General features: G+C 45.2%; 1 protein-coding gene across 1 annotated transcript in view; it reads left to right on the top strand.

Annotated features, from left to right (window-relative positions):
- The window catches only part of ASAP2 (ArfGAP with SH3 domain, ankyrin repeat and PH domain 2), a 185,598-nt gene that overhangs the window by 134,141 nt on the left and 28,410 nt on the right, over window positions 1-23,047 (top strand). The window contains exons 12-16 of the mRNA XM_023511806.1: window positions 3,508-3,595; window positions 8,753-8,801; window positions 8,883-9,049; window positions 11,154-11,287; window positions 22,195-22,289. Coding sequence (XP_023367574.1) covers window positions 3,508-3,595; window positions 8,753-8,801; window positions 8,883-9,049; window positions 11,154-11,287; window positions 22,195-22,289 — 533 coding nt within the window. The remainder of the gene's footprint in view (window positions 1-3,507; window positions 3,596-8,752; window positions 8,802-8,882; window positions 9,050-11,153; window positions 11,288-22,194; window positions 22,290-23,047) is intronic.

A 23,047-nucleotide genomic window follows, 5' to 3' on the forward strand; every position in this document is an offset into this window, starting at 1 on the left:
AAAAAAAAAAAAAAAAAAAAAAGAAAGAAAGAAGTGAAAACACACAGGGTGCGTTTGCAAGGTCAGGCAAGCCCTTCCCAGGAAGCTGGCAGCCTTTGGGAAATGAAATTGTTACGTTCTGTGTTGAAGGAGAGGGATGAGGATAACACCCGGGATGGATTCAGTGAAAGCCTGAGTTTGGTATTCCCTGTTAGCCAAGTCCATTTGTATTTTCTGGCTCTGGGAAGAAGTGACCCTTGGGAGGAAAGAACTGTAATTAGTATCCTCTTTGACAAATTCACAGCCTTGCCACAAAGGGCTGGAGACTCTGTCATACTGGAAGAAATGTCCACTGGCTCTTTCACAATCTAAAATTTTAAAAAATGATCATCAGTCATGTAGAAACAATATAAACTTTTTTTTTTTAAAGCCTGATAAATTGGGAAAAAATAGAATAGCATGAATAAAATCAGAGAATTGCTAATAATCTATGCCTTTGTTGCAAACACCAAGGCTATTTTTCTACCCACTCCTTTCTGGTTTTTTTCAATTAAAAAATTTTTTTTCTTTCTTTCTTTCTTTCTGAGACAGAGTCTCACTCTGTCACCACGGGTTGAGTGCTGTGGCATCATAGCTCACAGCAACTTCAAACTGTTGGGCTCAAGGGATCCTCCCTCAGCCTACCAAGTAGCTGGAACTACTGGTGCCCACCATGACACCCGACTGATTTTTCTACTTTTAGTAGAGACAGGCTCTTACTCTTGCTCAGGCTGGTCTTGAACTCCTGAGGTCAAGCAGTTCACCTGCCTTGGCCTCCCAGAGTGCTAGGATTACAGGTGTGAGCCACTGTGCCTGGCCTCTTTTCTGAGTTTTTCTGTTTTTTTTATTTGTTTGTTTTTTTGTTTGTTTGTTTTTTGGTAGTGAGACTCTGTCTCACTTTTTCACCCTCTGTAGAGTGCAGTGGAGTCGCTCCAGCAACCTCCAACTCCTGGGCTTAGGCAATTCTTCTGCCTCAGCCTCCTGAGTAGCTGGGACTACAGGCGCCTGCCACAACGCCCAGCTATTTTTTGTTGCAGTTTGACCGAGGCTAGGTTTGAACCTGCCACCCTCTGTATATGGGGCCGGCGCCCTACTCACTGAGCCACAGGCGCCTCCCTGTTTTTGTTTTTGTTTTTAACTAAACCAAAGCTTTTCTAGTTTTGTCCTCAAAGAATACCATTTATCTTTCTCAAAGAAAGAAAAAAGAATACAGGATAGATAAAGCTATCCTGTAGTTGAGTTTTAAATGATACTTTTTTCCAGATTGTTATCAGGGAAGGAATTTAATGGATAGAATTTTTTTCCATAAATTTTTATTACGGCTTTGCCATTAGCTAATATTTAATCTGAATGGACAAACAGCAGACAGTAATTTATGTAAAACAGAGTAGCTGATATTTCTTAAGATCAGCTTATATGTTTGGGGGACCCATTCTTATCATTGTCATTTTTTAGTATGGAGCCACATTTATGCCTTTATAATTATCTCAGTGGAAGATGAACACTTTCCCCATATCTCGGGGAAAAGGACTGCAAGGCGGAGGTGGGGGAGTAGAATGGGAAGTCATAATTAGAGTGTGGGTCTGTGCTGCTCTTAAAGATAGGTCCAGGTGAGCAACTGCCTCCCATAATAAATACCCACGTCGAGGACAAGGAGGACAAAGGCAGTTCAGTACCGAGCCAGACCGTGGCTGCTTGTTCTAACCTGGCTTCCTTGCTCCCAAGCTGTGTAACTCTGATCAACCCCATCCGGGCTAAACAGTTCTTACCTCAAAGGGCAATTAAGAAAATAAAATGAATTAATTATGAAGAGTGTTTAGAATAGTTCCTGCCTCATGTAAGTACATAATAATGATAGCTGACTAAATGTAGCTATTTTTATTAAAAATCATCTTGTCCAGGGTGGCGCCTGTGGCTCACAGGAGTAGGTTACCGGCCCCATATACCAGAGGTGGTGGGTTCAAACCCAGCCCCGGCCAAAAAAAAAAAAAAAAAATCATCTTGTCCATGAATGTGCCTGTGTAGTTGTCAAAGAGCACAAACCCCTTTTGCTGCTTCTGTATCTAAGACTTAGTAGACTCCACAGTTTGGAAGTGGTCCTAAAAATTGTACATACACAGTTGTGCAATCACAGTGTGGACACAGACTCCGGGCTGTCCCCTGTGTTCAGTGCTTGGCTGCATGCGTGGTCGAGGTGCCTGCTTGTCACCATACAAAGGGATCAGCTGGTGCATTGGATCCAGGTAATCCTGCTGGGAAAGACTGGTGGTGCTTTTACTTGGAACTAGCCAAGTCTGTAAGCTCAGGCAGAGGGGAAGCTTCTAATACTGATTTCTGGTGATCCAGGGATTCTTTTAGATCTACATAGTACAGAGAATATCTGGTGACTTCTATGTAGGAGATAAGATCAATCCAGACCTGCTTATCCAAATTTGGCTTATCCAAATTTGTATTTACCAAACCTAAATCCTTCATGCTGCAAGGCTGGCTCCAATTTTCATGGAGGCTCCCTTCTACCTCCACCCCAACTCTGTGGACTTGGTGGAGAGAGTCTGTTGGGTCTCTAAATGTTTGCGGGTCTCGTAGGTCTGTCCACGTATAGATGTGTATGTGTGGGTGTCTGGATCCCAAATCCAAGCTTTTTATCTTGAAGCAATGGAGGCCAAGGGGTGGGGGGAGGCACAGGAATAGTGGAAGCTTCAGACATCCTCATTGGATCTTACCTTTAGCACCTTGGTGGGGAGGTAAGATCATCCTATTCATATTTGGAGATTTCTCTTAAGACTTCTAAGAGGCATTTTGCCATTCAGAATTTTTATTTCTGAAATTATCATTTTACCCTCTGCCCTTTGCTTTTCGAACTAAACATTCTTTTTTGAAACTGTAATGACATAGTCATTTTCAGCACACCTCTGACAAACGTGTTGTGGTCTCTTGTTGCCGTTGTGTGTTGAGGTTACTGACACACGTTTGAATGAAGTATGTTTTGTTGAAATGCAAGTGACAAGGAGGGTTGGCGTTTAGGAATATGACTCTATTGTCTGTCATCACTTCTGACAATAGGGCAAATTATTTCTCTGCCATTTCTATGTTGTGAGATTACTTTCCCTGGCAGGGAGGTTTAAAATCATCAGAAATGGAGCTGGGTCCTACCAGGAATCAGAACTGAATGTCTCAGGCTTTAGCTGTGGAGCGTCTTGATCTTAGGGAGTCCACTGCCAGCACCCTCAAGCTGGCCCTGCTCGTCCCCTCTCCAGGCAGCTCTGTGTAGGCTGAAGTGTGTCCTTGGAGGCAGGTGGAGGCCCTGACAGGGAGCTGAGGGACTCCTGCACTGCGCCTTGGCCCTGCCTTCCTGTGTAAAGCCTGCTTTTTGAAAGGTGTCTTTGCAAACCAGTATAGAGTCTGTTCTTGCTGTGTTTTCGGAGAAGAAGGATACTGTATGATTTTCCATCCCCACCCAGCGTCCTTTTTTTGCTTGTTTTCAAACAGGCTAACCGACCTCCTGCAAAGCTCAACTTGTTAACCTGCCAGGTGAAGACCAACCCTGAAGAGAAAAAGTGTTTTGACCTTATTTCACGTAAGTCTCTTTCTAAGATGCAGAACTGTGGAGAAATTTTAGAGCATCAGTCCCATTTCAAACCTTGCATTTTAAGGAATTGGAGAAGAATGCCCCCTTTTCAAATGTCACCCACGCTCCATGCCCCCACAGGAACTGTCGGCTTGCTAGTCTGTCCAGCTGAGGTTTGACTTGGGGACGGGCCCAGCCCCTATAGGCTCTGTAAACCTACATTCCTGATATTGTACATAGATTTAAGGATTTTTAATTGGGCATGGTGGCTCACACCTATAATCCTAACTCTCTGGGAAGCTGAGGTGGGTGGATTGCCTGAGCTCAGGAGTTTGAGGCCAGCCTGAGCAAGAGCACTGTGGCGGGCGCCTGTAGACCCAGCTACTCCGGAGGCTGAGGCAAGAGAATCTCTTGAGCCCAAGAAGTTGAGGTTGCTGTGAGCTCTGATGCCTTGGCACTCTACTGAGGGTGACAAAGTGAGACTCTGTCTCAAAAAAAAAAAAAGGATTTTAAAAAGGACAATTCTGTTCTCAAAAATTTGCATAACTTGGGTGATATTAGAGTTGTTATGAAACTAAAATGGTAACATCTTCAGCAGAGCCCTTGAAGCTTCAGGTTCGAAATTGTTTTACCTTCCCCAGAATTTAGTCTTTCTGCTTCTGTACACGTTTCTTTTTTATGATAGCCACAAAAGAATTGCCATAAAACCATGCATTGTGGCGAATGTTTCCTCAGCACCCCCTAAAAAAGAAAAGAAAGGCCTGTGCTAAAAGAAAATCAGATAAACCTTTGTCGCTGGTAGTGCTTTGTGGCAGGGTTACTGTTTGGAGGAAGAAAGGGCCAGTCTCCTCTTTGAAGAGATAGTCACTGGAGATTCGAGCACAAGGGTTGATGTTTGCAGAGGAAATCTCCAGACTATACATTGTAGGAACATGGTGCTGTCCCACCTGCTTCGGTGGCCTGAGCAGGAGATGGCTGCTATTTCTAATGCCTGTAGACTTGTACCGTTGAGGGCTATGAAGTCATTTATTGTGTGACTTTGTGCTCCATGTCCACTTTGCCCTTCATGCCTTGTCCTTGTCCTCCTCGAGTTTCCCTGTAGCATGTGCTCTGAGTTACACTGGTGGGAGGGTTGAGTCCCATGATGCGTGGGGGGTTCACATATGGTTTATTCTGTCCTTGGGACTCTAGGCTGATTTGTAAAATAAAAATGGACTTTATCCTGCTTTGAAAGCTCATCCCTACTCAGCCTGGTATGGTCCACAGCTTTGGTTATGCCTTCTCATCGAAGCCTGCCCTTTTTTCATACAAAATGTTATAAAATGTTAAGTAATGATGATGGTTTAAAATGTGATCACAGGCTGGATATGGTAGAACGTGCCCACAGCCCCAGCAGTTGGGAGGCAGGAGAATTGTATAAGCCCAGGAGCTTGAGTCCAGCCTGGACTGCAGCATAGTGAGACCCCATCTCTTAAAAAAAAAAAAAGAAAAGAAAAACATGATCACTGTCACGGAAGCTTGAGTTAAAGAGAGAAAAACGTAGTGATGTAATCCTATGTTTGCCGGTGGCTGGGGAAGACTCGGGGGCTTTAGGTCTTTTCATTTCTGAAGTAGCAACCCAGGATAAACTATGTGTTACCCTAATTGTAAAAGTCTTCTTGGCATGTAACAGTGAAAACTGAGGTCAGCTGAGCCTTGCTCCCAAGTGGAGATGGGGACAAGGACATGTTCCCTCAGCTACCCCCAGGCCCTCCAGCTCGCCCTATAGAGAAGTCTAGCCAGACACTAAATGGCAGAAGCATTTACCCTGAGTTATTCCCTAGCCTACACCAACATGTCAGGCACCAGGGAGGATCCGTAGCTGTAAGGGTGCGTAACTCCCTGCCAGGCAGGAGTTATTGCCCACTTGTGGGAAGACAGTCCTTTGTACGTCGGGGTACACGTGAGCGCTGTGGCAACTGACATTTACCAGGCCCAGTCAGTGTCTTTCCTGCAGCCTGATGCCTAATGAAGTCTTCAGGAAGGACTTTCAGCCTGTGATAGCCGGAAGAGCTCACCAAGCCCAGTTGGAGACACTGTCATGAATTTGCTAGAGTCAGTCGTCATCTGTGAGAAAAACTCTCCTCCTTCCTCTCTCCCTGCTTGTCCCGTGTGTAAAATGAATCCCAGTCCCGAATTCTTCATCCTCAGCTGGTTTGCAGGTGGTGCTACTTCTCGGGAGCATCTGTGATGAAACATTTTGTGCAGTGCTCTCTGGGCTTGGGTGGCTGTGAAATGCTCAAAACATCTTCTAGCAGTGAAGTCTGGTGAGCACCCAGGGAAGGTGAGGGGCAGGGGGACAAGGACTGTTTCCGTGCCTCTCTTAGGAGAGGCTGTTTCTACCCTCTCACATTCTTCCTCTACTTCCTATCAAGGCTGGTGGGGTGAGTACCACAAAAATGCCTTTGGGCTCTCAATTCATCTAAGTGGTTGGGCCTAGGCAGTGAGTCTAGCAGACACCTCCTAAGTCACCCCTGCATCCCCATCATCCCAGAGAAGGAACAGACTGACTGGCTTCAGTTATTTCCTGCAAGACTATCTTCCATCATCCTTTCCCTTTCACAGAGATTCTATTTTGTTTATACCTGATCAAATGGGTGTAAATGGGCCCAGGCTTCTCCAGGTTACAGGAGGACCTGCTCTTCTGGGAGATTGTCCACTTGCCCTTGGACTAACCCCAACCTTTGCAAATCCCAGTCTTGAGCCATCATCCTTGAATCATGCAGGTACCTTGGCTAGGATGGAAGGAGCAGGAGAACTGTGAGGACAGTAGTCCTCTGCATAGGACAGAGCCCAGAGGGAATCAGTGACTCTCCAGGCTCCCAGGCAGGTTAGTGGCCAGTGGGAGCCAGAGCCCCATCCAGGAGCTGGCCTTCCTGGGCCCCCAGCATGTCAGAGCCCCGGTTATCCTCCCATGTCCTCTGGAGTTTCTCCCTTATAGTTGGGATGCTGGAAATTGTTCTTTGTTTTATAGGCATCTTGAGCGAGAGTCTGCAGTGGAGGGGATTCTTATTTGGAGTCTTCCACAGAGGTGTGCTCCTCCTTCTCCCATTTCCACACATTAGAATCCAGAATTGACCAAAGGCAGTGGGCTCCCCCATACCACCTCAGTCCTGCCTGGTCTGGCCATGGAATGGCTCAGATGCAGGGCACTGGTGTGACTGCTGCTGCTATGACAGCTCCCTGGGAGCTCAGGGATCCACTTAGCAAATCAGCTGGAGACCCTGAGTGGGGCCTAGATTGTGGATCTGTCCCTTTTCTCCCAAGATGAGGCTATTCCTGCCAGGTAAGTCCTTCGGAGCAGGACAGAGTAGCCTTGCCCTCTATTTCTTCAGCCTGGTTTAGCCGTTCACATTTAGAATCACAAAATCAGGTTCATTTTCTGGATTTGAAATAGTTCTCGTCAACCTTGCTCCCCTCCTCAGATGGGATAGAGTGTTGTTCCACTCCCCCACTCCCCCATTCACCCACCTCCTGGTGTTAAGCAAAAGGTGGGGAGATCGCTGGGGCCAGGGGCCAGACGCCCGAGTCCTCTGCCGCTGGCTGTGCTTCTCTTTGCCACTTCACCTCTCTGAGCTTCAGCCTCAGCCCAGTCTACTTGCCAGGAGTTGTTCTCAAACCAAAGTGCTTGGGGGGAGGGGGCTGTGGCTCAGTGGGTAGGGCGCCAGCCCCATATACCCGAGAGTGGTAGGTTTGGCCCTGGCCAAACTGCAACAAAAACAAATTGCCAGGAGTTTGTTGTGGACACTTGTAGTCCCAGCTACTCAGGAGGCTGTGGCAAGAGAATCGCCTAAGCCCAGGAGTTGGAGGTTGCTGTGAGCTGTGTGAAGCCATGGCACTCTACCAAGGGTGATAAAGTGAGACTCTGTCTCTACAAAAGAAACAAAGTGCTTTCAGGAGTAAAAGCCACTGCCGGAAGGTGTGTGTCTGCTCACTTGAGGGGCACAGATGTTTACTGTGTTTCTTTAAGAAACTCTGCTCTGCCATCCTCAGAGGCTAAATCTCCTCCCCCTTTTCCCTCTTTTAAGAATTTAATTTTTTTTTACTTTGTTTTTGGACTGATAGAAGGTAGTCTCTGTATCTCTTATCCAGCTTCCCATATTGTACCAGTAGTCCATGGTGAATGTCATCTACCACAGGTAGTTATCAAAACCAGGAAATTAAGATTGACTTGATGCTCTGAACTAAAAATTGTACTCTGATTTTATTAATTTCCCACTAATGTCTGTTTTCTGCTCCAGGATTCCCGACAGGACCCCACACCACATTTAGTTACTGTTTTATCCTGGTCCTCTGTTAGCCTCTGTCAGCCCTGTCACCTTCCCTTGACCTCATGGTACCTTTTGACAAGTATTCATCCTTTCTGTGGTCAAATGTCCCTTAATTTGGATTTCTTTGTTGTCGAAATTTCTTCATTGTTGGATTTCTTTGGTCAAACGTCCCTTACCTTGGATTTCTTTGTTGCCTGTTTTTTTTTCCCCATGATTGGACTGAGTTTGTATTTTTGGCAAGAACAGCACAGAAACTAGAGTGTCTGTCACACACACACACACACACACCAGCAGCCTGGCAGAGCACCTGTAAAACCTTGCTGACACCAGCTGTGTGAGGAGTACAGGATTTTATATCCGACTATTATTTGAACACTGTCCTCTTGCTTTACTTGTATATGTATAATACACAACTCCCAGGAGTATGTTATTCTTAGCTTTTCTCATACTAAACTTTTTCTGAGAAAGCCAAAAAAATTTCAGAGATAGTCTCTTCAGAACAGGCTTTTATTATTCAAAGGTCTTTTTGGGGGCCAACTGTATAGTGAGTTTTAAAAATAAAGCTTTTGAGAAGATACAGTTTTCAGGGAAAAGCTTCCATTTTTGGAAGCTGCATCTTTTTAGACTTGAACGGGGGGATAGGGCAGGTTTATTAGTTTGCATCACAAAGCCGCTGTTGCCACGCGAGGGCAGACATTTGAAGGATGCAGAGGGAGTGCTTGATTTTATACAAATCATTAATTTTCTAGCAGAGAGCTAAGATTATTGTTGAGTTAATTAGAAACTGCTTTCTTTTGAAATTGTGTATGGATTAGTGTCTGGGCTCACAGTTGATGAAATTCCTCTTGCCATGCAGATGACAGGACATACCACTTTCAAGCAGAAGATGAACAGGAATGTCAGATGTAAGTTACCCAGAGGTGGGACTTTGGGCTGTACTTAGCCGTTGTTCTTGGGATTTAACAGTGTCACTCTTGTTTTTCTAGATGGATGTCTGTGTTGCAAAACAGCAAAGAGGAAGCTTTAAACAATGCATTTAAGGGAGATGACACCACTGGAGAAAATAACATAGTCCAAGAACTGACAAAGGAAATCATCTCAGAAGTCCAGCGGATGACGGGCAATGATGTGTGCTGTGACTGTGGGGCCCCAGGTGACTGACTGCTCTACCCGGGCCCTGGGACAGTTAAATCCCATTCTGATTCACAGAATCCTCTCATTGACTTTTCACTTTCATTTCCAACATGAAATTAAGTGCTGCTCAGCTTGAGTTCATCCCATTACACAAATGCTTAATGAATTGTGTGCAGACCATAGAGAGGAGAGGGGTGGGAAGACGTTTGCCTGTTGTACCCCAGAGCAGGACCAAATAAAGACGGCCTGATGTGGCTGAAAAGATTTAGGTGCTTTTTGAGAAATGAAAACTGAAGGGTTCTGTGAGGGTGAAATCAAGGTCATCTGGCGGTCATGCCAGCTCTGCGAGGTGGCATGTGGAGGGAGTGCTTGATTTTATAATTTTATAATTCTGGTGTCTGTGCCCAGAATTTGCTCCCACCTCTCTTTGTCCTACTTTGTGGAACTTCTGAAGTAACTTTAAGCTGCTGTCTGTAGCTCGGTGACCCTGGGGGAGACACTTACTCTGATAGATGTCAGTTTTCCGATCTGTAAAGTAAAGGGACACAGTCCCTTGTAGCTGTCACATTCTGTGAAATGAGATGTTTACTTTTGCAATGGAGTGAAGCACATTAGGGGCTTCATTTTTAATGCATATGTAGTGTCACCAGCAGTTTTAACAAGTAGTATTTTAAAAGCTTAAGGAATTAACTGTGATTAAGATGAGATGATGTTGGGGGGGGGCAAGGCACCTATGTGGGTGCCTTTTCTGAACATTCCTAAAAGGAGAAAAACTGGCGCTTGGCTACAACAGTAAGTTACTTTTTCATTCCTATAATTCTGTGTCAGTCACTGTGAAAAACACACAGCTGAAACAGTGGACAATTGAGAAGCATCATTAGGTTCCAATTAACCTGAAGGTCATCTTTGGTTTTGGATCCATTAAAAATATCTTTTTGGCAGGAGATGAGGTAGGTCGGAAGTATAAGCAATGAATTGTGATCTTTCTTCAGAAAGGGTAAAGACAGTACAGGACTTAGATTTTTAAAACACTTTCATAAAGGATGACTGAAAGCTGCATACTTTCTTGTTTTAAAATGCTAGGGCACTGCAGGTGACGTGTTATAAATACACAATATAAAGGCACCTAGACGCATACACGCAGCCCCCTAAAAGCCTGATACATATAGTATAGTATTCTTAGACAAGGGCAAACACAGATGCCCCAGAAGATTTTCCAGAGTGGGTAAAAAATTTTATAAATGGGAAATTTTAAAAATAACTTCACAATTACCTAGTGGCCAACATTGCCATAATCTCTTACTATGAGTTTATGAGGGCGACAAGCAATTCGGAAGAGAGTTGTACTTACGGGCTGTGAAAATGTACTCAAGTGCGTCTCATTTTTAGTAAATTCATCATTCATCTGTCAGGCATTCTCTGGGTCCCTACTGAGCACATAGTAGGGTTCTTCAGTGAATAAGTAAACGTGCTGTGAGGGGGATGCATGGCTTTGAACTCAGGTAAACACAGGCTGGAGTCTGCCCTGCACTTGCTCATGAGCCTTGAGTCTGAGCCTGTCAAAGCTGCATCCCTGTCCTGGTCATCCCTTTGGGCTCTCTTAGGTATTAAATGAGACACCCTACAAAAGTGCTCTGTGATTTCTGGAGCTCTCACCGTGTGAACTATATTACTGCTTCCATCAGAGTGCTGAGCACAGCACATCAGAAGCACAGAGGGTATGTTCTCTATTATTATTCACGCCTATAGGCAGGTGTATTTTCAGCCTATTCCCCTTATAATCCTAGACCTTGGCTGTCTCATTTCTTTTTCTTGCTCCACGCTGCTTGTTGGTGATGGGTATGATCTGTATTCACGAGCTGTGGTCACTGGAGTGCAGTGTCCTATTTACTTCTGCACACATAACCCCGTCACTTAAGTGAATAGAAGGATGGGGAGATGGCAGAGGGACAAGCAGGAGAACCGACACGTGCACATATGTAGGTTGTATGTAAATTGGTGGTAATTGCGGGTGAACAAGGGTCCCAGCTGAAATGTGACTGTGCGGGGGGATTCTGGCCTTGGTCCTCTTATTACTTATTACTGCAAATTCAAGCTCAAATCTGCCCTGTTCTCTTTGGCAGATCCCACATGGCTTTCTACCAACCTGGGCATCCTGACCTGCATCGAGTGTTCTGGAATCCACCGAGAGCTGGGGGTTCATTACTCCAGGATGCAGTCCCTGACCTTAGATGTATTGGGAACGTCGGAGCTGCTGGTAACCTTTAAGTCTTTGATTTGGTGTTGGGAATAAATGACCTGGAGGCCAAAGTTTTTATTTTGGTATTTGAATCCATTTTGGCTTCCCGAATTTCCCGTCGGCAGGTGGTCATTGATATGTTGCCAGATGGGTTTGGGTGATTAGAAATGCAGTGATAATTCCTCATTTTCAGCTGCTAGTAGTTAGGGGCACTTCTTGTTGCAAAATGTTATTCATAAGGGAATAAAAGGAAGTGAAATCAAAAAGAGAGTATTGAGACTAGTGTAAGTTTCTGTTGAAATGCCACAGGATGGTGGCCTAGTCCAGTTCAGCTCATCCACTAGACCAGGCGTCCTCAAACTACGTCCTGTGGGCCACATGCAGCCCGCCTAGGACAATTATCAGGCCCTCCAGGTGTTTTTGCTGCCACTGCCTGTCCTGCTTAGCAGCTGACTGGTCCTGGGGCCCTCAGTCTGGACCTCCAACAGTCTGAGGGACAGTGAACTGGCCCCCTGTTTAATAAGTTTGAGGACCCCTGCACTAGACAAACACAGAACCCAGAGCCTGGCGACAGTGGGATTCAGTCCCCCTCAGTTGCTAGCCCCCTCTGTAAGGCTGTGGTCACTGCTTTGCCTCCTCCTCCAGGAGTACTCTCCTGCCCCACAGTGTCCCCCTTGGGAGGGATATTGGTTTTTGTTTTTACTGCCTTTGTTCCTGAAAACATCTTTCATTCTTGGTTCAGTTAATCACACATAAGCCATGGGGTGGAGACAGAGGTGTTTTCGGTGAAGTAGCTTTCAGAGTATTGAGTTCGTGGCCACACAAGGTGCATCAGACTTAGGTTATGCTTTTGGTCTCCTGAGACATGAGCATTTAAGGACTGAGCATTTCAAAGTCCGCAATTGCCGGTTAGAAAGCAGCACTTGAAATTCCTCCATGAACCAGCTGGGTATTGACAGTAAACAGCAAGTAGATATTGAGTGCCATTGATTTTAATGTTGAATGTAAAAGTTATATCTAGAAGATTTAATGTCAAGAGCCAGAGTCTTGACAGGAAGTCAATTATTGAGGTCCATATTCCTCTCAGGGGGCCATCAATCTTAATTGATGATGTCTCTAGAAGCAGAGCGGCTGAGCTGCTCATGCACTCTGAACTCTCCTATCAAACCCTTCCAGTCTTTCCAAGGAATTCCTGTGTGGTCTTAAAAGACAGAGTTGGGAGGAAGTAGAGTGGATCCTGGTGGTCCAGTTAGTAACATTCCTACTTAATACTGGAAACTAAGCTAGACTGAGCAAGACCCAAGCATGCGATCTTGGTTACACGCTGTCATTACTGTTAGTGTGATCGTGCTTACGACCGGCCTCTTAAAGGTGTGTATGTTCCGTGTGGTCTCCAGTCACTGATGACGGTGGAGATTTCAGATTGTCACAGCATGTTTTCAGAGAAACACTATCACTTCTTGGTTAACACCAGTCGACTATGGCACTTGCTACTTTTACTGATTTTCTTAGAACAGTGGGAAGTGTTAAGTGATTCATGATGAAATAATAATTGCTTATTTTGTACTAGGTACTTTGCAGACCACTTTGTGTGTTAGCTCATTTGATCTACACAAAAACCTAAAGATGTTGGTGTGTTATCCCCACTTTACAAAGAAAGAAACCAAGGCTTAGACTATTTGAATATGCCCAGGAGTGTGTGTCTGTTAATGAACCACATCTGTGGTGGGACCCTTTAAGCTGATTCCAGACCACACACTTGAACCTTGAGGGGCCTTTGGGGGGGGGATCATCTTGCTATGTGGCAAACATTTAAACATCACTGCTGTCCCTGCCTATCGTCTACCCCCAACAAATGTTTAACAGCCACCTCGGGGGCAGAAAGAACCCTGGTTTGCAGTCAGGCTGTTCTCATAGTATAAACACTCCCACCATAGCTAATTTCAAGCTGCCCATGTGAATTACTGAATGTGAAGCTGGACAGAAATGTATAATTATGCACCACTGTATACTACATTCACCATATAAATACAGTGGGCACAAATGACTTTCGAGAACCCAGATAATAGTAAAATGTAGTTTTACTATTCACTATACTAAATAATTAGGAAGTGATGACTTTTGAGTATTTAATACCTTAGTTTTTAATACCATTTGTTTAACTATGAGTTTATATACTGTAATTTTTAATAGCAGCCATGTTTAACAGTTGGCTCATAAAATTCCTGAAATTTTAACAGTTGGCTCTCATAAGCTGGTAGGTGTCTGACCCTAACCCCTTCCATCTGTTATAACTGCTTAAATGTGTCTCAAAAATATAACTAACGATCTTCATGAAACTCTATTGCCTACTAAAGAAGAAAACACCAAAGAAGGTTGAAAGGCATGTGTTTCTGTCATGATGAAACCATGAGGTAACTTCTCATCCCTGGTTCAGAGTTCCGTTTTTATCTGGCTGAGCCTCTGTCTCTAGAGTTTAGCCAACTCTCAGCCATGATGAGAAATCAGGCAGTGCCTGGTTTATTAATATCTGCAGGTATTTTCTTTTTCTTTCTTTTTTTGTTTTTTCGAGACAGAGTCTTACTTTGTTACTCTTGGTAGATGCTGTGGCGTCACAGCATACAGCAACCTCCAACTCCTGGGCTTAGGCAATTATCTTGCCTCAGCCTCCTGATGTAGCTGGGACTACAGGTGTCCACCACAATGCTTGGCTATTTTTTGTTGCAGTTTGGCTGGGGTCCAGTTTGAACTACCCTTGGTATATGGGGCCACCCTCGGTATATGGGGCAAGTGCCCTGCCCACTGAGCTACAGGTGCCACCCATCTGCAGATATTTTCAAAATCTAACTCCTGCCATAGTTAAACTGTCCCTCATCTCAGCCTTTACCCCCTATGTCTGTCAGAAAAGCAAAGGAAGAGAAAGATCCTGGGTGCATCGTGTGGGATCTGTCCTCCCTCCCGCCTGCCCTATCTCTGGTTGGTCCACCTCACAGGAGACGGACGTCTCCCCAGGTCTTGTGTACTGGGGTGGTTTGTCGGTGCAGCATCATGTCTGAAACCTTATTCCTCGGCAGCCCTGCAGTTAGCAGTACGGAGAATGTCAGGTGTTAGTATTCATTTGTAAAACATAGAAATTCCAAGCCTTTTTAAAGCTACCTTGTATTATGTTGCTTAGACAATCAGACGCCTGAATTAAAGAATTCCTAAAGTTTTGACACCTATCTCTCTCTCTCTGTATATGTGTATTTAGAATTGTGTTTGGCACATACTAGGGACTATAAACTATTAGCTATCATTATCTTCTCCTCCAGCGTGATTTTAACAAAACTGGTTCAGAAAAATGATCCACGTGTCCTAACTATGTGATTCCACAGGAGATGGCTCCGTCTATACAGGTTATCTGCTCTGCTCGCGAACCTTTCTGATTTGTAGAACTGTGTGCAGCACCAGTCTTCGGCTGACTTGTTCATCAGTGTTTTCTTGTGCAGCCAGTGTGGACGAGACCTCTTGGTACCCTTAGTGGGTGCAGTCTGGACAAACGTCTCCAGGAATAGAATCTCTTGTCTTTTGGGTAAATAACAGGACAGCTCATGCCTCGGACTAAGAGGGGAGAGATTTTAAAAAATATATTTACTTTTTTTATTGTACATATTATGGTGTATGTGATGTTTTAGTATATTAGACACATTGTGGAATGATTAAGTCAGGCTGGTCACAGTCACCATGTTGTGTGTTAGATCTCCAAGATTTACTCATCCTCTGAAATTGGGTGCTCATGAGCCAGCGTCTCCTCCCCACCCCTGGGTTACCTCCTCCTGTTCTCTGCTTCTGTGAATTTGACTTTTAAAGACTTCACATAGAAGGGAGATCATTTGTATTTGTCTTTCTCTGCCTGGCTTATTTCACTTAACCTAATGTCCTGCAAATTCATTCATGTTATTGCAAATGAAAGCATTTCTTTTCTTTTTAATAATGTTGCATTGTGTATATATGCCACATTTTCTTTATCCATTCATTTGTTGACGGGCACTTAGGTTAATTCCCTGGGTATTGTAAATAATGCTACGTCGAAGAAGGAGTGTGGATAGAGCAGGGTCTTTGATAAAATGATTTGAAATCTTTTGGGTAAATATACCTAGAAGTGGGATCGCTGTTCATGCTAGTTCTATTTTTAGCTTTTCTTAAGCAACCCTATACCATAATGGCTGTGCTACTTCAGAGTCCTGTGAGCACTATCCAAGGATTCCCTTTTCTCCATATCCTGGCCAATACTTTTAATAAAAGCCATTCCAACAAGTTGTGAGGTGATAACCTCACTGAGGTTTTTTTTTTTTTTCATTCCTACAAACGTTTATTTTCCTTTAACTTTATTGTGCTTTTCTGTAATGATATGAAAAGTCTTTGCTTCCCTTGTCCAGTTGTTAAGATTCAAAAAGCTGTATCTTAACCATAGACTAATCTTCATGTCCTCAATTCCTTGTATGTTTAGTTTCATAGATAAGTATTTATATTAGTTTTCCTTCAGGATATATATATTCCTACACACACGTACATTTTCCTACACGTCTATACATAGAAGCTTTTTATCCTTATCTTGCCACTTAACAATACAACTTCTAATATGTTTTAACAGCTGTTTCTTGGTCATTTTCAAGAGCAAGTTGGTTTCTGAAGAAATCTTGCTGGTGGGTGAAGGATCCATTGAGGGGTTCTCATTAGCTTTTTGCCTGTGTTCTGATCCAGTGGACCTAAAATCTGAAAATGGGAAAGCTTTGATGTCACCGCTAGCCCCGAGGACCACAGGATTCCTTGCCAGTTACATTCCCATTCTTCCAAAACTTGTGGAAGGAGCAGTGAAAGCCCCTTTCTGGTCTTGCCTGGGATTTCTGATCCCTTAAAGATGTTTGTCCACTTTCTTTTTCTACTTTGGACAGAATCTAGTGGTGTCTTCTGAATGCATCTCTTCTAAAGACGTCTGTTTTTGACTTGGGGACTTCTGTTGGGGAAAGAATGTTTACAGCACACCGTGAGCAGCCAAGCTGTGCAGGAGCACAGTGCCCTCACTGAGGGTTTTAATTTTAATTTAATTTGAATTTTCCTGATAATTATGTTGAGCATTTTTTCATATACCTGTTGGGCTTTTGTATGTCTTTTGAGAGATGTATGTTCAGGTTCTTAGCCCATTTTTAAATTAGATTGTTTTCTTGCTGTTAAGTTGTTTGAGTTGCTTACATATTTTGGATGTCCATCCCTTATAAGAAATACGTGTTTGGGCTCGGCGCCTGTGGCTCAAGTGGCTAAGGCGCCAGCCACATACACCCAAGGTGGCGGGTTTGAATCCGGCCCGGGGCCGCCAAATAACAATGACGGCTGCAACCAAAAAATAGCCGGGTGTTGTGGTGGGCGCCTGTGGTCCCAGCTACTTGGGAGGCTGAGGCAGGAGACTTGCTTAAGCCCAGGAGTGGGAGGTTGCTGTGAGCTGAGATGCCATGGCACTCTACCCAGGGGGACAGCTTGAGGCTCCTGTCTCAAAAAAAAAAAGAAATACGTGTTTGCAAATATTGTCTCCATAGGTCACCTCTGTTGAATTTCTTTGATCTGCAGGAGCTTTTTAGTTTGATGCACTCCCATGTGTCTGTTTTGCTTTTGGTGCCTGTGAGGAAAGGGTTTTTAACGGCCTGAAAGACAGCAGGTATGTGAGCAGGACCCGGTTTGACCGTGTTTTCATTTTCTAGTGTCATTCTGTCCTTAAATAGACACATGCTCACCCTGTAAATGTCACTCCAGTCCTTCCATATGGCTTCACCGTATTCCTCATGATGAGAGTCTTTTGCTTAATTCTGTAAATTATTTTATGGCCTTAGGTTTGCAAGCACTCTCACTGGGTAATACACTGTGTGTGTTTAACCATTTCCTTCTTAATTTGTTTTTGTTTCAAAGCATATGTTTGCTGTGATACTTGAATGGATTCCTGCAGCGTTCACAACGGTGGCTGGTTCATGATAATCTTTTTGTTCATTTACCTGTTTTTAGAGTCACTCTCATTCAATGGAATGGAACTTGAGAAATTGAAGTATTAGGTTGGTTACTTAGGGGCGGGGGGGGGGTCATGCCCCTATTTCAATCCACCTCCCGAGCTCAGCTGTTTCTCTGAATTTACTATTTTAGCACACGTTGGCTTAATAAATATCCTTAGATTTTAAAGCAAACTTGCTTTTGGAAAACCTTCTGGTAAATAGATTTTAAAGAGAGACATTTCTTCCTCAACATAGAAGATAATGATTACAGCGTTGATGTTTGTTTGTTTGTTTGTTTGTTTTCCAGGTCATGAAGCAGAACAATGTCCTTGGTACTAGGGTACAAGTATCATATGCTCCATTTCACTATCATAAGTGAAATTAATAAAGGAAAGCTTGATATTGTGAAGTGGAAGGGAGTGTTACCGTAGCAAATATCCACTGACTCAGCTGTTTCTTGACTTCTCTCCTGTTGCAGTTCTCAGGAGATTGCTCATAAGCTGTCACATATTAAAGCGTGTCACCCCACAGCCAGGGCTGGAGGGGAGCGCGGAGAGAGGGGGCCCTCGGAGACCAAGCTCTTACAGCTCCTCACTGTCCTTCACCTAAGGCACTCAGGGTGCTAAAACAATTGCTGTAGGCAACAAGAGATTGATTATCCATCTGGTTTGCTGAATGCAGTTGGGTGTTGGGTGCTCCACACGCACATTCGTAACCCACACAGGAGCGGCACTTTAGAAATGAGGCCAGAGAGGTTAAGAAACCTGGCCAGTGCGGCTGAGCTGGGACTGTTGTCCAGACTGTGGAACTCCTGAGCCTGTGTTCTATGCTTTTTGAAAAAACCATGGCTCTAAACTCCTTTTAACCACAAATATCAAAAAGAAAAAAAAATTGAGCACCAAAACATACATATATAAACTTACAATGATACCTACCCTTACTAAGTATATTATGTACTCTGCCAAACATATCAAAAATAGAAGTTTCAGAGGCTCAGATAAAAACATAGCGAGTAAACTTCTTACCTGCACCCCAGAGGATTCTTTTGTGCTCCCTACTTTGGAGGCAGCAGTTTGGCCAAGTCCCTTGTCCTGCCTGGACCTGTATCTATCTGTATATTGAAGGTGCTTTCTGAGCCTTCCACCCTCTGGGAGCCGGGGGGCCCCATAACTAGCAACCCATCTCCCTACACTTACGTGGAACCAGTTCAGAAGCAGGTTAGTTAGATAAGCAGAGACCCAAATCACATACATGGCACCGGTGGGTTGGTTGCCACGGTTCATGGGAGGGGTGACAGTGCGCTGGCCTGCTGAGCACCCCGGACCAGGCAACATGGTGCTCCTGCCCCAGGAAGCCAGCGTGGAGGAGCTGACCGTGGGTTGTCTGCTGTGGGAGGGAGGCCGAGGGCAGCTACCCCCAGCCAGTCCACCTTCCGAGCTCAGCCGTTTCTCTCATGTGCTCATTCCTCTCATGGGGTGACAGACTAGGGAAGGGGGAATAAAGTCACAGTAGTGACATCCCCCCCGTGGCAGCATGGAAAAGGGAACAGGTGGTTTCCCCACCCTCCACCCCATTTCTAGGTACCGTATAAGGCCTCTTAGTGACTCAGTGGGCTCTGCCCAGGCAGCTGCTGAGGGTGTACAGTCTGTGATTCAGTGTCCCTGTCTTGGGTGCTGCCCTCAGGGAGGGACGCTGGCCCGTGCAGGATTGACTCCTACTCATGGAGAGTGTGGAGGAACGAGGCCTTCCTGACAAGGGACTGCCTCTTAGCTGGACCTGACATGTCTGTCCTGCAGTGCCTTCTTTTCTAGCTCTCGTCTCACTGTGTCTCTGTCTTATTAATTCTTCTCTTCCTTGTTAGACTGGGCTGCCACAGAGCAGGGTGTTCCTTATATTCGTAAGGTGGCAGGTGGGGTGAGGTGCTGGGCTGCGGCCTTGTTGCTTTAGATGCTGTGGCTCTTAACACTCCCGTCTCTCCTCTGCCCACATTTTTTTTTTAGTTGAGACGGAGTCTCACTTTGTCGCCCTGGGTAGAGTGCTGTGGTGTCACAGCTCACAGCAACCTCAAATTCTTGGGTTTAAGCAATTCTCTTGCCTCAGCCTCCCAAGTAGTTGGGACTACAGGCGCCCGCCACAACGCCTGACTATGTTTTTTGGCTGCAGCCATCATTGTTGTTTGGCAGGCCCGGGCTGGATTCAAACCCGCCATCTTAGGTGTATGTGGCTGGCGCCTTAGCCGCTTGAGCCACAGGCGCCAAGCCCACATTATCTTTTCTTTTTTTTTCTTTACTTTTTTTGACACAGAATCTCACTTTATCACCCTTGGTAGAGTACTGTGGCATCACAGCTCATAGCAACCTCCAACTCCTGGGCTTAGGCGATTCTCTTGCCTCAGCCTCCCGAGTAGCTGGGACTGCAGGCAGGCACCTGCCACAATGCCCAGCTATTTGTTGTTGTTGTTGTTGCAGTTTGGCCAGGGCCAGGTTCAAACCTGCCACCCTCAGTACATGGGGCCGGTGCCCCACCCACTGAGCTACAGGTGCCGCCCTGCCCACATTTTCTTGACATGACCCTGCACCCTCCATGTGCATAATCTTTGCTTTGTTTGGTGGTTCCAGAGGTTTTCTCTGTGGGTTGAAATATAAACTAGAACTTGGCAGAACCGTGAGGCATCACTTTCCTCTAGTGTTGGACGAGTGTGACGTGGGGATGTGTGTCTCCCAGAACCAGCTGTCCCCTGGTAAAACCAGCCAAGCCCAAGCAGAAGGGAAGCAGTTTTCTGATTCTCCTCCCACCACCCCACCACTACCTCTATCTCCTTAGCATAGATGAGGAGCCACCAGGGTGGTCTCTGGCACACAGAGGAGTCCACTGTGGCTTCTTTGTCACTCACCTTCAGGAAAAGCCTGTGTTTGGCAAGGGACAGTGTCCATGTCACAAGACTGGGCATTTGAGCATGCCTGGCTGTAATTGAGGTTTGAGGTTCAGTCCTAAGGGGTAACTTACAGGGCATGAGCTTCATGGTACATGGGTACCTGTCACCTTAAGTGGCTTGTCCCTGGGAAGATCACAGTGGCACCTGGGTTTGCCTCCTCATCATAGGGTAACGTCCCAGAGTCAGGACAGAGCAAGGAGGTGGGGTTGGTTAGCGTTTGATGCTGTGGGCCAACTCGAAGGCTTTGTTCACCTTTCAGGGACTAGGTAAAATTAGGAAATCTCACCATCCAGCTGTTAAGCTACCCCACTTGTTTAAGACATTTCTTCCTCCTCCTTTCCTATCCCATCTCATTGTTTGCTGTTACTTGCCATTGGGAAATCCTGCCATGTCTGACTCAGGTCCCTTTGGCTGTTTCTTAAGCAAGTTCCCCCAGGACAGACCAGACCATTCAGGCAACTGTAGTAGTCCCCAGAGCACCTCCTTGACCTTTTGTCTATGTAATGAAGTGAGAGCAGAGAGATCAGAAATGTCACTGGCTCTCTAACATGTCATGTTCAACGTGGAAATTAAAATAGCTGTCCTCTCAAAGCGCTGGGTTCTGGGGTGCCTTCCAGTGCTGTTTCATTAAACATTTAAGGATGTGACCCAGAAGCTGACCTCTGTGTCAGGTGCTACACTGGGGAATGAGTTGAATAAATCCCTGAACTTAAAGAGATCCTAGATACTCACCTTTCATTCTAAAGTAGTCATTCCTTCCTTCCTTCATTCATTCTAAAGAATGCCGGTCATGGTGGCTCATGCCTGTCATCTTAGTACTCTGGGAGGCTAAGGTGGGTGGATTGCTTGAGTTCATGAGTTCAAGACCAGTCTGAGCAAGAGCAAGCCCCTGTCTCTAATAAAAACAGAAAAACTGAGGCAAGAGGATCACTTGAGCCTAAGACTTTGAGGTTGCTTTGAGCTGTGATGCCATGGCACTCTACCCAGAGCAACAGCTTGAGGCTTTGCTAAAAAAGGAAAGAAAGAAAAAATGGCCAAAGTAGCGTAATATAAACCATGACACTTATCTTTGTATCTGCTGTGGGTTGAGCATTCCTTGTCTGACATGCTTAGGTCCCAGAGGGTTTCAGATTTCAGACTTTTTTGATTTTTGTAATATTTGCATTATGTGATACTTTATACTTGAGGTGACAAAAATCTGAAACGCTCACTGGAGCATCATGTCAGTGTTCAGAAGATACAGATTTGGGGTTTTCAGGTTAGAAATGCTCAACACTTATATGAAGAACAGTCCTGGGGTTCAGTAAGCGTTCAGTTAGAGGGTGTCGATTTATTATTTAACAAATCAAAGATTGGCTGGTGAGTAAAGACCTGATATTTGGAGCTAAAACATCCCATTTTTAGTTTACTGAGTGTTTTCACCTACATTGTCCCATTCATTTGTCATTATCACAGCCCTACAGGAGGGGCTATTCATCGATGAAAACTCTTGACGCTCAGGTAAACTGACTTGCCCGTGGGTGGCATGGTGGTGACAGAAGCATGATCTGAGCCTGAGTCTTTGCTTCCGAGCCTCGTGCCCTTTCTACTGGCCAGAGCCACCTCAGAGCAGAGGTGGCAGAAAGGTCAATTGAGACCCATGAAATGGATCCGTTCCGCTCGGAGTTCAGGTTTGGGGAGGTGCAGGGTGAGGATGGAGACTACACAGCCAGGTTACTGTTCTCCCTCTCTCCGTCCAAGCTCCATCCGGGACATTTTATGAGAACACTCTTCCGTAATAGACGTGCTGCTTCATAGCTTTAATTTTACGGGCACCTTTGGGCTTTGGGTTTTGTCCATCTTCATTAAAGGCAAACCACTTGATTGCTCTATTTCTTAGTGGCCATTAAATAAACCATCAGCTGTCTGAGTAAGATGTAGCAGTGGAATGTATTAATAATTGAATACTCTGAAATAGACTTTTATTTTTACAGCTTGCCAAGAACATTGGGAATGCAGGCTTTAATGAGATTATGGAGTGTTGCCTACCAGCCGAGGGCTCCGTCAAACCCAATCCGGGGAGCGACATGTAAGTATGGGACCGGTGTTCTCCTTATCGGAACAAAGGTGGGCTGCCTTCTACCCAAGCCCTAGGGGGGATAACAAGTTTGGCTATATCCATTGTTGCTTCTGTAGGGAATGAATCAGCCTAATTTAGGTTTTCTTGCATGCCAATGGTGGTGGCCTGGCGAGGCTCGCTCGCTGCCGTGGGCAGCACCTTGGACTTTTTGCCTCTGCTGTTCATGTTGTTGAGTCGCCTTCTCATCTTGGTTCTCTGCTTAAATGCTGAGCCACCGAGAGGGCTAGTTGTCACAGATACGTGATTACGTGTCATTCCTCTTGCCAGTGTCCTTGCAAGTATGGAGTTTTCCTCAGTACATTTTGTGTGTGTTTGTTTTTCTGTTGATACAAAACTTGACTGGGAAATTTTCATGCCCCCTCCCGCATCCCACTGGCCCCTTGAGACAGAGCTTACCACGAGATGTTCTTGCAGGTTTTTATCAAATAAAGTGTAAGTCACCCAGATCACACTGGTCATTGAGGAAGAGATGGACATGAAGACTGGTGGGTCGGGGCAGCTTGTGCCCCGCCCACCTTAGACTGCAGCCTGTCCAGGGAACAGGTTTACCTGCTAAGTTGTGATGCCCAGCAAGACAGGCCAGATGAAAGGAAGTCTCCTAAGCTAACAAGAGCACCCACCGGACTTGTTAAAACACATAGTGCCAGCTCAGCGCCTGTGGCTCTAGTAGCTAAGGCACCAGCCACATATACCTAAGGTGGCAGGTT

The sequence above is a fragment of the Otolemur garnettii genome, unplaced genomic scaffold (genome assembly GCF_000181295.1).
Source record: "Otolemur garnettii isolate 467f Iridium unplaced genomic scaffold, OtoGar3 scaffold00022, whole genome shotgun sequence".
NCBI classification, from domain to species: Eukaryota; Metazoa; Chordata; class Mammalia; order Primates; family Galagidae; genus Otolemur; species Otolemur garnettii.